Source organism: Crocodylus siamensis, chromosome 3 (genome assembly GCF_052110815.1).
Source record: "Crocodylus siamensis isolate JL-2025a chromosome 3, ASM5211081v1, whole genome shotgun sequence".
Lineage (NCBI taxonomy): Eukaryota > Metazoa > Chordata > Crocodylia > Crocodylidae > Crocodylus > Crocodylus siamensis.
In genome coordinates, this window is record NC_143397.1 from 118,913,572 (window position 1) to 118,928,673 (window position 15,102).

At 44.0% G+C, this 15,102-nt stretch overlaps 1 protein-coding gene across 1 annotated transcript in view; it reads right to left on the reverse strand.

Moving 5' to 3' along the window:
- Positions 1-15,102, reverse strand: part of GABBR2 (gamma-aminobutyric acid type B receptor subunit 2) — a 989,086-nt gene that overhangs the window by 479,428 nt on the left and 494,556 nt on the right. The window contains exons 6-7 of the mRNA XM_090039096.1: positions 5,096-5,287; positions 3,416-3,652 (exon numbers count right to left, since the gene is read on the reverse strand). Coding sequence (XP_089895222.1) covers positions 3,416-3,652; positions 5,096-5,287 — 429 coding nt within the window. The remainder of the gene's footprint in view (positions 1-3,415; positions 3,653-5,095; positions 5,288-15,102) is intronic.

Consider the following 15,102-nt stretch of genomic DNA (forward strand, 5'->3'; position numbering starts at 1 on the left):
CCATGATCTTCCCCTACAGGAATGAGAAGATACCCAACTACTATAATTTTATCTTAAATTTCTGCCAGGAGTTCACAGAATGTGAACCATCTCTATCCGTCTTGCATGCCAGCTTGTCTCTCTGGCAAATTCTACAAGATTTCTCACTACTGATTTCATCGTAATGTGTCCAAAACAAAGCACCTCAGCTGTCCAACAAGCCCCTGCCACCACCTCAAACAATTCTGTGATGCTGTTAAGAAACACCCCCCACCCTGCAGTTTCCGCCTATAACAAAACTATCACTTGCGGAGGGAGCTCAGGGTTGCCAGACCCAAGAATTCAAATATCACGTTTGGCTTCCAAAATATGATGTGACTGGTTTAAAAATAATGAGATTACAAATATAATAAAAAGATATCAAAGTCTACTAATCTCCCAGTGTTTGAGCATTGTAGGGTTCATGTCGTCGAGGTTTTGTCCACAGTGAATACTTTTTTTTGTAGTGAAAAACAGATTCTCACCTAACTCCCTAACGCAGAGAGACAAATCCCCTGATATTAAATACCGGGAGACTGCAGTAAACACACAGAAATTAACAACAGTGCACATCAAACGGCTAATCAACATCCACATTCTATGCTTCTGGTAACTATTTTTGAACTCCCACCCATTCAGAAGCACCCCAATCACTTTCCTTCTGTTATGCTGCTGTCTGAAATCTGGCTTTTTCTAACAATCAACATTCCTATTCAGACTCATTATCACATGTCTAGCCTACAACAACTTCCTCTTCTCATACCTCTAATTCATATTGTGTATTCTGAACACAGCTGCTAGAATCACCTTTTTTGCTCTTCTTTCTGATCAAACACGCATCCTCTTTGAAGCCCTGACCTGTCTCCTTCCCACTTGGTGTGGCCAATGATGCCACACTTGATTGCTCATTTTCACACTTCTGCATGTGCTATTGTGCCTTCTCCCTTGTGGTCTTCTATGGTAGCAGCCACCTCCCAAAATTAATCCATGAGACCAGTAGTCTCCCCCCTTCAAATCTCTCCTGCACCCCATGATGGGGCTGGAACTTCCACAATAATTCTGATGATGGTGGGGGCTGGTGTGGTTAGGAGGAATTGAAAGACAGTATGCAAGATCACATGTGTTCACAGGGTAGGCTCCCCACAAACACACCCAAATCCAAAATATGACTGTGCACTCAGCAGCCTATTCATTGCCTCTCTCTCAGAGCACCAAGTGAAACAGGAACTCCCCAAACTCTAAAGTCTGGGGAAAGGCTTAGCTTGGCTTAGCTAGGCCAGCTACACTGTGTGTACCTAGTGGTCCATCCCTGCCCTAGAATAGGAGCCTTCTATGAGGTACACTGAATGTAGCTCTAAAGTAGTAACGATCTGAATTGCTTTGCAAAGGGTTCAATGTTCAAACCCTCCTGGTGCTGAGTAATAGTGGACTATGGCAGTTGCTTATAAAAGAAAGTCAGAATAAATCCTATAGAAAAAGAAATCACTGTAAATACACTACTTACCAGAGAGGCTATGGATTTTGGTTACAAGGTTACTCAACAACTAAAAAATACTAGATTTATCACTGCTTGCATAACTTCAACTTACTCTACCCTTTGTTTGCTGGCTTTGTGTATGCATTATGATACAGTCTTTAATTTCATGACCATACACTAGTTTTTCCACAGGTCCTCTGCCGTATTCAGTACATAAGAATGGAAAAGAGGGAAGAATTAATATCTTTGAGCAGTTAAATTGTCACATTTCCTACATTTTTTTTTTTTTTTTACTTTGCAGTCTAAAAAAACTCCCAAAAACTCTTGACAAGTTTGAGGGCCCTGGTTCATGTTCAGATTAAAGCAGGAGAGAAACCAGTTATCGAGCTGTTACACATTTTTAAGCACTAACTTTATAGCTGGTCGGCTCTTTATAGCTGCTTAGTCATGTTTATCATGTGATATTACTTTGCATATGCAGCTGGTTTAAATCTATTGCATAATTAACCAGTTAATTGTGTGATAATTACTTTGCACTTGTGGCTAGTCTTATTTTGCACGTGTGGCAAGTCTAGACTTATTGTGTGATTAACCAGTTAATTGTATAATATATGTAGCATGTAGCAGGGGCCTTATTGTAACATCATTTTTCCAAAATGTAGCTTGCTACAATAATTGTTGTACTAAAAAAGTCAGTACTGTTTCTGGTCCCTGGTGTATAAACATTTTTCCTTATATAACTAGCCTTTGTGTATGCTATTTCTGTTTGCTCTATAAAGTCAAGTGACAGGTTTTATAATCAAGTGGATATCAACTGAGTTGAGGACAGATTGTGACAGACTGTTACACAATTACACATGGGTAGGAACTGCATAGTAAACCTCCCTACTTTTGTCACTCTCTACGCAGGACGAATGAACCATACAATCCCTTTGCTTGAAGAAGTGCTGGCTTGATTACTCCATGAACCACTGGAAACACACACTGGCCCCAAAGCCCCCATTACATATCTGTGCACTCTGCAGCCCAGGTGCGCACAGGCAAGTTTGCTGCAAGTCAAATGGGGTCACAGCAGGCCTCTCCTCCACCATGTTGGAAGTCCTGGAAGCCATTTTACCTGAGGATAAGTACCTCCCAGACAACACCTGGTCCTTGCCTTGGAGGGAGCATCTTTCTACCATCTCTAATACAGAGCTGTAAATGGGACATACAGCAGGTACACTGTGAACAGCCCTGCCAAATGACCTATGGAGATTTATGAACCATATTCCAACCTATTTTAATGCAGCACAAGGTCAAAGCCACTACAGTGTAATCACTATAGTTATTATGTATACACAGTGGTATAACTGAGATCAGAATTTGGCTATACATATATATGTTACCAGACTCTTGTTCCCACTGAGTACACTGAAAGCTGCTTCAAGTGATGTGAAGTACACTCAAAGTTGTTATAATCTGTTTGGGGAGTCCACAGTAGTTACAGTGCTGGTGTAGCCAGTTCTGCACCACTGTCTCAACCTATCTGGCAGGAAAGATTTGGAGTGGGGAAAAAGCGCTATCCAAGCACCCTTTCATTTCAGCAATTCTTAGTTATTAAAATGCCCATGTATTTCAACCCAAAGGACATACAGAACTCTTGAAGCAGTTCTGAATTGTTCCCAAGAACCATAAGACTGCCTATGAGCCTTAAAATAATAGTCACAAGGTTTAGTCATCTGACTCCAAGTAGCTGATGCTGTGGGCAAATATTCTTACTAATTTTGTCATTTTGTAAGTAAGATATACCTAGGAGACCTCCCCAAATATAAGAAAATACATATACACCATTGCCTATGTTTTTCAAAGCTATTTAAAATGTAATGCATACCTCAGATGCTGACTTGGAAATCAAGCATATAAGAGACGATTAGGACTTACCGTTACACCAAAGAAGTTAGTTTCATTCATAGCATCCAGAAAAATTTTGCCAAGTTTATGGTTTGTGTAATTAAAATCCTCAATTTTTTGGTGCCTGTTGGTAGCATTAAGATACTTCATTGCCCGCTGTAGCGTTTTGGCAATCACCCATATTCCATCATAGGCATAACCATGAAATTTACTGGACTGTCCATCTCCACGTTTAGCATTGTATTCCTTTTCATACTGTTGTGGAGTCTGTAGAGAAGGAAATAAATCTTTACTACTTTGCATGTCACATATTTGGATCCACAATTTGCACCCTAAAAATACATTTTATAAACAAGTCCTACTGATATATGCAAGATCCCTAAACAAGGGCTAGGCAAGAGTTAAAATCTGAGAAGCTCCTGCACTCTCCTGAATTGCAGGAGTGATGATATCAGGAGTGGGGGAAAGGATCTAGACAGAGAGAAAATTGTTCCAAAGCTCTGTCATCTAGCACATTGATTCTCAATCACTGCTCTATTCTTAAGCGGGCCAGGAAATCCTTCTAAGGGTGCTGTATAATAATAGCACTGTTAGGTGTGAAAACCATGATTCACAAAATAAACCCAGAGATTTCAAATAGGAACCTATAGCATCAAAAACATTCTGACCTGTTGTTCTTCTTTCTGAGAACTCTGCAACAGAACAATTGCTCTACTATTTTTCCATAGTTAAAAAATTAGTGAAACCTATGAGATGGCATTTTCCAAAGGGTACCTTGGGAGTGTCCAGATGAACGTGGCCATGCAGTATGTGGTGACTCAAACACGTTTGCAGCACCACATATTGCGTTGCCAGGTGTTGTCTGCCCTTCAAGTGTGCATTGCTTGTGCATGTGCTGCTCCGTTTTTTTTTTCCATGGGGTTTTTTGACCCTGGATATCCAAGGGTCAAAAAAACCTCACGAAAAAAAACCCAGTAGTGCATGTATGGGCAGTGGATGCTGCTGAAAAGCAGAGCCAGGCCACCCAGAGGCATGCGGCTGCTGCCAGCCAGGTTCCGCCCAGGTGGATTGCCAATTCTGCAGCCCCAGGAGGGCCCCAGGTAAGGCCCAGTGCTGGCCCCAGCCTCGCCAAACATCCCTGGGGCAACTTGCTGCATGACAAAGTGTGTGTAGCCCGGGTGCCCCCCGGGTGCCAAACATCTGCGCTCATCTGGACATGCCCCTTTAGTCTAACAAGGTTCAGAACCACTGATTCAAAGGTTTGGTGATGCCCTAAAGTGCAATGTTACATAAACTTTCCATTTTTTCTTAATATAACATTACTCTAAACAATAAAAGTCCTATGCATGTGAAAAGGGGAAGAAGGTAAGGGAATGAGAGTCTGGAGTCCACTCATGGATGGAGAAAAGTAAAATGAATGCAAGAAGACAACAGGGAATGAAGGTTATGAAACATGGCAAAGCATCTCAAGTCCACGGGAGAGTGAACAGAGAAGATGAGGCATTGCTGTATATGACTTATTTGGAGATGCACATAACTCCCTCACTTTTCTGGCCACTGAAGGTACCTAAAGGCCCAAAATAAATCCGAACCCTACGGGGTTCTCCCTGTAGTTATCACATTTTAAACAACTGGGTGGCAAAACAATATGGACCGTAGTAGGAATATTTTTAAATGCTATACAAACATTGTGGGGAAAAGGACACTAACCCTTCCTGATATGGTCTTTATCACTTTTGAACTAAGGGGTTCAAAATCCACTCCGATGTAACCTTCCATGGCAGTGAGAAGATTCTTCCTGAGACACTGCGAAGAATTAATCCAAGATTCCCACCAGGAACTTTCATACCAGCCAGGAATTATCCATTGATATTTACTGCCATACATCTCCTCATCATATGCCTACAAATTAAAGAAAATAATAAAAAAGAAAGTGAGTAGACATCTAGCAGCTTACTGATTAGAAAACCCCTCAGGTACATATTAAAAAATCCTGTTTAATTTTCTACATAATTAATACATTGATGTAATAATTAAAAGATACAAAGTATTTGCTTTGACAAAAAAAAAGCAGGAAGGGAAAAGCATGGAAGTAGAGCAATTCCATAAACAATCTTTTCTAATGTGCTATTAAACATCAGTATGGATAAATAGGAGCATGAACACACACTCTATCTCTCTCGCGCACACATGCACACACACACAAGCAGGTATTGCTAATGTGAAATATCTTTATTAATCACCAGGTCATAGTAATTTGTCTCAGGTTAAGCACACTTGTTATCAATAAATTGCATTATATCAGAGCTGGGAACATAGCCTTTTGCTACAGTTCATGCTAAATTGCTAAAGAAATAGCATGCTAAATCATCCAAAAACTGAAACCAAGAATTAGGGAGAGAATGAAAACAAAAAATCATAAGCCTGTAACCAGAAAGTCAACAATTCAGTGTTGCAAATGCCCTTGCTGTGATTGTAATGTAACTGGTATAGAAACATTAAGGCCCAAATACTATTTCATCTAAAAGTATCTAAATGCTGCTTCAGCATCCAAACAGTTTAATAAGAAGCATTTTTGATGGTTACAAATTTTAGCTCCTGTTTCCATCTGCACAACTAGTCTTGTCCTTCTGAGCATGCTTAGAAAGGATCTGCAGAGACCAAATATGGTCTAGAGCAATCTTGTTTCTCCACCTTTTAGCCGAGGGGTGTCAAACTCAACCCAGGTCCCTGGTTGAATCCAGACGATGGGGACTCCTCCTGGACTAGATCTGTGGGGAGCCAGCAGCAACTGCAGTGGGACTGCATTCAAGCAACAGTGTGATTCTGGGGACCTAACACCGATGGCCATGTTCACTGGAGTCAGGGACCCCCAATTCTGCAGTAGCACACACCCTCAACCTCCAGTAGCCCACCAGTCCACTGGCGGACCTCATGGACCAGTTCCATGGGCTGGATGTTTGACACCCCTGCTTTAGCCCAATGCTGCAATGGCTGGAGGACTTTCCCAGGAAGCAGAACACCTAGGTTTAAGGTCTTCCCAGTTTAGCAGGGGATTAAACTTACCTCCCCTAACTCATTCCTAGAATAGTGCTTTAAATACTAGGCCACAGGCTAGGAATTGCCCAGAGCATCATCTTGAAGCTGAGGCTTTAGGTAGCCAAAAGGGCAAGATGTTTGGCCAGGAGAAGAACTAAGCAAATAGCAGCAGACTGGGGCTCAGTGAGAAGGACACTCGCCAGGAAGAGAAGGTGCCTGTAGTTCTGACCCTTGACCTTTCTCCTACTATTGTATATCATTCTTATCAAAATATTATTAAAGTCAAAACAGAAACACCACTGTAGAGGGGTAGAGGCAGGGGCCAAAGACAAGGGCACCCTTCTGTCTATGGCAGTATCCATTTCATGGATTGAGAGAGCCATTTCCTGGGTGCGCATAATGGCTCCTCAGTGGCTCGTCAGCATGTTCAGAAGGGCAAATCTAGTGAGGCAGGTGGAAATAGGATCAAAAATACTAAGTGGCAAGGAGGCAAAAGAGAATTTGGGCCTATGTAGTACTTTTTTGAGGAGGATGAATTAACAGTAAATGTGGTAGCATGACAGCCATGTCATAGTAATTCTTTTCCCATACAGAACTTAGTAAGTTAATATTGATCCTTTTCTTAAAAATATTGAGTACTCATTTAACACATAGAAACTGACACTATGTCAATCTACTTAAAAATATAACATACACAAAGCAGACAATGCATCTACAGTGTTCTGTCTGTTTGTTTTAGACACATAGGGCCCCTTTACATGTGCAGGTAAAGGCGCACTGGGGTCTAATGTGTGATCCACACAAAATCACGCCTTCTGCCAGGCCAAGTATGCATGGCAGGAGGTGTAACTGTGGGATTCTTCAGTACATCCCATCACACCTTACAGCCAGTGCAGGGGAGCTTAATCCTGGGATCCCCTTGTACAGGCAGGAAGCAAGCAATTGCAGCTGGGAGCCCCCTCACTTGAGTGTCCTTCCAGCCATGATCACCATGGGTAGGAGATTCAGTTGCAGCAATCTCCCAGCCTCAGGGGAGTTCAAAACCTCTGCCATGGTCTTCTAGCCTCGGGGGAAGGGGGTGGTGAGACCACTGGCCTCACCATCTGCCCCTTTACTTCTCCCTTCATTGTCTGTCTCCTCACTTTAAGACAATCAGACAATAATTAGATTGTGCACATGGACATTTTATTTAATGCATATATTTTCCATGTTATAATTTAATTATTGGGGGACTCTTCAGCCTGGAAAAACACAGGCTCAGGGGTGCTCTGGTGGCCACCTATAAGTTTATCGGGAGTGCTCACCAGGATCTGGGGAAATGTCTGTTCACCAGAGCGCCCGAAGGGATGCCAAGATCAAATGGTCACAAACTCCTCCGTGGCCGTTTCAGGCTGGACATAAGGAAGAACTTCTTTACTGTCCGAGCCCCCAAGGTCTGGAATAGACTGCCGCCGAAGGTGGTTCAAGCACCTACTTTGAATGCCTTCAAGAGAAATTTGGATGTTTATCTTGCTGGGATCCTGTGGCCCCAGCTGACTTCCTGCCCCTGGGGCGGGGGGCTGGTCTTGATGATCTCCCAAGGTCCCTTCCAGCCCTAATGTCTATGAATCTGTGAATCTATTGGGGTGGGTGGGGGATATTTTAAATTCAGAGTCATCTTGAATTCAGGTAAATATGGTATTATGAAAAGGATTTTTCCAGTTAAAAAGTGCTAATCTTTGAAAATTTTGCTAAGCTTTGCTTAGGGTGGAAACAGACATAATATCTGAAATGTTTCCAAGTGTAACAGGTTTGGAAAAGTTTAAAAAATGGGCCATTTCAGCCCCTAAACACACACATAGCCCCTGGCTTCTCCCCTAGCTAGACTGTTTCAAAACGCAGTGGCTGCATGCCACAGGCTCTTCAGCTCAGGGTAACAAGGAGAAGTAACAACCTGCAGTTCAGCTCCATGGGAATGGGGAATAGAGTGGACTGTCAGTTCTGCTCTGTAGGCCCCATCTCACACAGCTATGGCTCCAGTCCCCCTCCCCATGGGAAGGGATGCAGGGCAGCAGAGCCAATCTAAGTAAGTGCTCTATGGCTGCTCAGCCTCTGTTCTTCTTGTGCCCCCCCAATACCTTCACAGTGGACAGATATGCAGGAATTGGGGGCTGCAGAGCCAAAATTCTGGATCCAGCAGTGGAGGCATGGGGGCCTCGCAGCAATGGCACAGGGTGGTGGGAGTACATGGGTCTTGCAGCAGCAGAAGAGCATAGTGGTCTCATAGTACTAGCCAGAAAGGGGAGTGCAGGGTCCCCTGGCAACAGCAGGGCCCTAGCAGTGTCCTAAATGCCCAGATCATGCTCGGTACTACTCCTCCCATTAAAGGAAGGATGGGGGCAGCAGTAGCCAGGGTGCAAGGACTCAACGGTGGGGTCAAGGGGCAGGCTGCCTTTCAGCATGGTATATTCTCCACCTTACGCTCTCTCTCTCTCTTCCCCAAGGAAGTGGGGTGGGAAGTAAAGCACTGTGGGATTCTGGAGGACCTATGGGTCCCCTATCCTGCTCCACAGACTTGTGCAGACATAACCAGAAGGCAAGTGCTTCCAAATAGTACCACAATGCACAGGCACCATTCTGGAGCTCTGTGGCCACCTTTCAAAAACTTTAAAGGACACATACGTGAGTACAGCTGGCCCTTGCCTAATTTTCTTGGTGCTCATTTAAGCACCAAGAAAAGCTTTGCTTCCTCATAAATATATGAAATATTTGAGATGTAAGACATGCTAAGGAGATACAACAGATGCCTGTAGAATAATAAGGTACAACCCTAAAACCCTTAAAGAAATACACTCCTAACAGACTTGAACAAAAATCTGATAAAGAAAAAAAATTCTTACAATTTTTCATTATCATCTGTACAATATTTACAGACAGGGTAGACAGAGATTAGAAAAAAAGAATTATCTAGAATATGAATATACACGTTTCGCTCACTTTATGCTGTATCTGCGCTCCTGGAAAACAGTGCATAACTCAAATTCACATAAAGGGAATCCACTTTACAATGTAACAAATAGGAATACATTCCAAAACCTCGACTGTACTGGCCCCAGACCCATTTCTACCACTTTTACAAGGCAATTTTGATACTCACCAACAGCAGACAGTACACACAAGCACAGGGCACTATCATAGTGGGGGTGGCAACTACAGAAACACATGTTGCAGACAACGAGTGAGGAGCACAGATCCACAGAGGAGACTATATTTTGGTATGTGTCACTCCCACAATGCACCGCACAAAGCAGCTGACTGTGGACTTCCACCACACACCACACCAATTGCATAAGAGTGAATTTACCTCTCATATAATGAGTTTTTGGTATAAAAAGGATCATTGCATAAGAATGAATTTGCACATACAGATCCCACATAAAACAAGGGAAACGTGCGTAAGTATAGGACATATTGCTGGTACAGAATGCAATCCTTTAAAAAAATAGCTTAAAAAGAATCTCCAGGGGAATTTGAAGAGGAGATTGAAATATTAGAGCGAAAGCAAGCAAGCAAGGAAGCAAGCAAGAAAGAAAGAAATTAAGACAGACAGGTCTCTTAGGAAGCTCATGTCCTAATGTGGAAAGAACGACAGAGGTGAGCTGTAATTGTGCTTAGACTGTTTGGTGCTGTCAGTTCTCAACAAATTTGCATGGAGTAATACAATTTTGTTTGGTTGTTTGACCATGCATTGACCTTTTTCACTGGAGGTTTTCAAGAAGAGGTTGGATAGGCATCTATCTGGGACTAGGGTTTAGGAATAGTGTACCCTGCATCTGCAGTTAGACAAGATAGCCCTTCAGTCCTTGTAAAAAAGCAAAGGGACATGAAAACTACAATTTAAAGGGACAGTTAAATTATGCACCTCCACAGGCTACATCGATTCTGTGCCTCAGCAGTCCCCACACCTGCCCTACCCCCCATCCATCCTGCTAAACATCTGTGCTTTGCCCTCCTGCATACCTCAGATCCTCCTGCGGCTTGGAGTCTCATTATTCCTTCCCCAAACCTCTGGTAGAGGTCAGCTTCAAGCAGAACTGACCGATACAAAGTTATCCCATACTGCAAAAGTGTTCAGTTGCTCAAAACTGCTCCTGTCCCACTTCGAGATAAAACCAAGATTTTTCAAAAATGTTTTGTGAGGCGACTTCAGAACAGCCAGTAAGTTGGTCACTTCCTCTGGGATATAGGAAACCCTGATTATCCCTTTCCTGCTAGATTTAAACCAGAATCCTGAACATCCTTCTCTCACAGAACAGGTAAATGCCCTCAGACCAAGACCATTGGCTGTTCTGAGGTGAGTCTGTAACGGTGCTGAAGGGTTTCCTCGGAGCTTGCAAGCTCAATCAGGCTGTTTGCACTCTACGGACAAGGCTCTGCAGTATGCTATCCACACGTGCACATGGAAATCCATGCACGTGCTTGGATCACTGTAATTCCAGGGTGGGAAGCCTGAGAAAAAACAGGGGGAGACTAGGTGGGGAGAGGACAGCTGACGCTGTGCTGAGAAGGGCTGCTTCTGAGCGGGTTGTTACCAGGACAATTGCTTCTGAGAGGATGATGGGCAGAAGAATTGTGACTGAGTGAGCTGCTACTGAGGGTAGAGGAGCCACCAGCTAAGGAGTACCCAGGATTGCCTGGTATCCTTTACTAAAGCAGCAGGGGTTGTGCAAATGAGTTCTCTTCCCTGCTTTTAAGATCCCCGGGTGCAGGGAGTCACTGGGAGGGAACCAGGGACAGGGGTTGCTAGAGGAGGTTTTCTGGGAGAGCTAGAGAAAGCAGCAGGGAATCGTGGCTGGGTGGGAGCTCCAGCAGAGAGCTCAATAAAGTACAGCTGAGAAGGGGCGCTCCAGGTGCCAAACACAGGGGAGCTGCTTTGGGAAGTGTCTGGGGAATGGTGCGATTGATTGCAGGCATCCAGGGAAGACTGGATATTGGAAGAAACCCTGGTCTCCGGAGCAGCCACACCTGAGGTCCTGACAGGCACCCCCATCTTCTGTCCAGATGACGGCATTGCCTCCCCCATAGGCGACTGGTAGAGGTGCCCCCCACCGACAGCCGATACTGATGCTATCAGTAGGGCTGGTGCCCCCCAACAGGGTTGGTGGCTTCTGCAGATGCCTCCCCAGATTCAGGAGGCACCAGTCACTCATGGCCACCCCTCTTCTGAGGCCAAGTGAGCACCGCTCCCCGTGGCTCTGCTGTGGCCACCGTAGAGTGGGCTACTTTGCTGCAGGCAGAGCAATTTTGTGGAGACCTGGCTGACTAAGTGTATATACCTGTTATAAGTTGCCTGAGTGTTAAACTAGATAACATAATTGCTTTTGTTCTGTGATAAGTATTTGCTTCATCTGCTTGTATAGATTATTATTATTGAGCTCATTGAAATTATTTTGTTTGTTATTTATGGGATGTTGAATTTGTCAATCTCTCAGTTACTTTTGTAAATAATAAATTATTGTAAATAGTTATTTAGTGTGTGGTCTGGTGCGGGGAAGACCACAGAAGAGCATTCCCATGAGTGGTGTTCTCAGCTCTGTAGACAGAGTGGGAGTAGACCAAGACCTATTGGCACCCAGGATCCTAAAAATTTGGACGTGGCTGCGGGTAGTACCACTGCCAGGGTTACAAGTCTATTTCAGTTTGTCTTACTGAAGCAGTGCCAATTTGCATAAGTAATTAAACATACATCAGAACAGAAAGACTGGCTTCATAGCCTGGTGGTTCAGGCTCACCTGAAATGTGGGAGACCTGATTTCAAATCCCCAGCCTGAATTAGACAAAGATGTGACCTAAACTTGCATTTCCCAGAACCCAGTTGAGTGCCCTGGCTACTGGGATACCGGCTATACAGGGTTGTGTGAGGAAAGAACATTTTTTTCACATTTCTGTGACGTGGACCAAAATTCAATATCAGAGTGCAGGAATCTTCCCCAATGAAAGTTTAATCAAATTTGGCATGTTATTGCAAAAAAAGATCCATTTCAAGAAATCGTCATTTTTCTGAAGATGGAAAAAAACATATGGAGCTTCATATGTGAAGAGAGAAATGAGCAAGAGAGGTAAAGCAAGGTGGAAACTCAGCCTGCAGGCCAAATGCAGCCCACGTAGCCATGGCATCTGGCCTGTGGGGCTCCCCATGTATTGGGAAATTTGGCAGCAGAACAGCAGTGGCAATTAACACTGCTGCCACTTCCTCTATTAACACTGCTGCCACTTCCTCTACTCCCAAATTTCCAAGACCCACATGGCTGGATCAACCCAGGCCATTGCTGCAGTGACAGATTGGGCCCCATGCTGCTGCCATACAGTTGAATCAGCCCATGGCTGCACCCACCTTGCACACCAGATCAGGCCTACTGGCCTGATCCGGCCAGGAGAGGGACCAACCTGTGGGGCACAAATTTGGGCACCACTGCAAAAGCTGACCACTAAAATTAAGAGATGATATGATAGTAGTTTTTATATATTGGAAGAGCTGCCATACAGAATAGGGAAAGCACCTTTTCTCCACAGCATAGTAGGATGTATAGTAATGGCCTGAAATTGCAGCAAAGCAGATTTAGATTGGATACAAGGAAAAACTTCTTCATTATTAGAACAGTGAGGCAGTAGAACAAACTGCCCTTGGGAAGCTGTGGAATCTCCTTCATTGGAAATTTTAAGAAGTTGGATAAGCATTGATTAGGGATAGTCTAGGAATGGCTATGTCTGGAGTATGCTATAAAGAACAGCAGTTGGAAGCCCAGGAGCCCTTTACAGATCACTGGGAGATCATGAGAATAGCTCTGCAGCCCAGAGTCAGTGGATACGAGAGAGGACAATGCTCAGGAGCAGGAGAATGAAACAGAGCTTCACAACTGGCTTAGCTAGAAAAGATTAAAGGTGCTGGAATAAGTTTATGGAGGTAATAGGATGACAGAAAGGGGCATTCTGGCTTTCCAGTTGTGGGATGTGTTGTGCAGAGCTGTTTGCTGTCCCCAGGTTTCAGAGTAGAGTGGAGGGTGCTTCTGATTATGTACTTGGAACTTCAATGGTATCCGCCCTGTGGTCTCCCCATGAGTGCTCTCCAGATAAGGGTGCTGCTGGCATCTAGGCTGCTGACCCAATGCCTGAAAGGAGCTGGTTCTATGCTGGTCATGGGATCATGGATGACACTATTAGGATTTCACATACATTTAACCTCCACTGACCATAGATACACTCCCTATTGCAGCCCTTGGGGCTGGAGCCATCTGCCTTCAAAAAGGCCTTTGAGTCTGAAGGGATAGTAGAGGCCAGTGTGGGGAAGGTAGGGGTCCATGGCAGGTCTTGCCTCTGGTGGCAGAAGGATAGCACATAGGGGTAAAGTATTGGGTAGGATGATCAGGGTCCTGGTGTGAGCAGTCACAATCATGTCCATTCTCTATTGCCTACAGATGCAGAAACTGTCAGGAGCAACTGACGGACTTTCTACCCCAGCAGGCAGAACAAGATTATCTGCCAAGCACAGAGGACACCTTGGGGAAGAAGTTGTGCTACCACCACCACCATTTCTTCTCATCCTTACTCTCCCTAGGAGAGGTCATGCTGATTCCAAGCCAGGTAGCCAAGTACTTAGAGTTCAATGAGGAGGCTGATTACCAAAGATAAAGCTCCCTCAGGGAGTGATGCATTGTACGGCATCTGAGCAAGCCCTTATATGGGATGGTTTGGATAGGGATGATCCATCCTGTCTCAGGCTGGGGTTTAGACTAGATGAGCTCCTGAGGTCCCTTCCAGTCCTACTTTTCTTATTTTCTGATTCCATCAGAATGGATGCATGTTAGTGTTTGCAGCCCAAAGCTGAGAACACAGCTTTCACCCAATTTCCCACTCCTGCTGTCACTTTTGAGCAAAATTAAGACTATATGAGGTCCAGGCCTTAGCATATATGAAGTTCTTTCTTCCCTATGATAAGGATTCAGAGGCATATAGCAGCAAAGTTCACTCACCTCTCATACATGTTCTCTCTTAAGGGGCAGATTCATAGGCACAGCCAGGTTAGCTGAGCTCACAGTTCCTTTGCATTATCAGAACAGTATAAATCAGCCATTGCATACTTTCAGCCTCCCTGGCTGTCCTGCTCAACACCCCTAGGGGACGGGGGCTTCCCAGCTTGCCAGACAGGCAGTTATGTAGCTGCCCTGGCAATGCTGGTTCTTCTAACCCAAAATTCTCAGCTTTCTTGGGAATGGAATAGGAATTTTTGTTTCTGCATGCCTCTACTCTTAACATCTGTGACTGTTCAGGCAACCTCACACCAAAAAATCATTTTAACACACAGAGCCACCACATACAGTCTATCCACAGGAGAAAGAAAAAGCTTTCTTTACTAAAAAAAGACTGAAAAGTCTGATGTTTGAATGGCTCACTTGAGGGTTACTATTTAACTCTCTCTGCCTACAGGCTATATAATATAATGTATAACTGTGCCTCAGAAGAGTTAGATAGAACAGTTTATAATAACTTAGCTTAAATGCGACCTGGAATCTTCAAATATAGGTTATGCACGGGATTTCAATTAATTTTAACTATATGGAAAGTTGGAAGAGCCTCTGTTATTTTGTTAAGAACCTTCAGGAATCAGAATAAGGAAAAAATGACACAGATATTAAATTGCT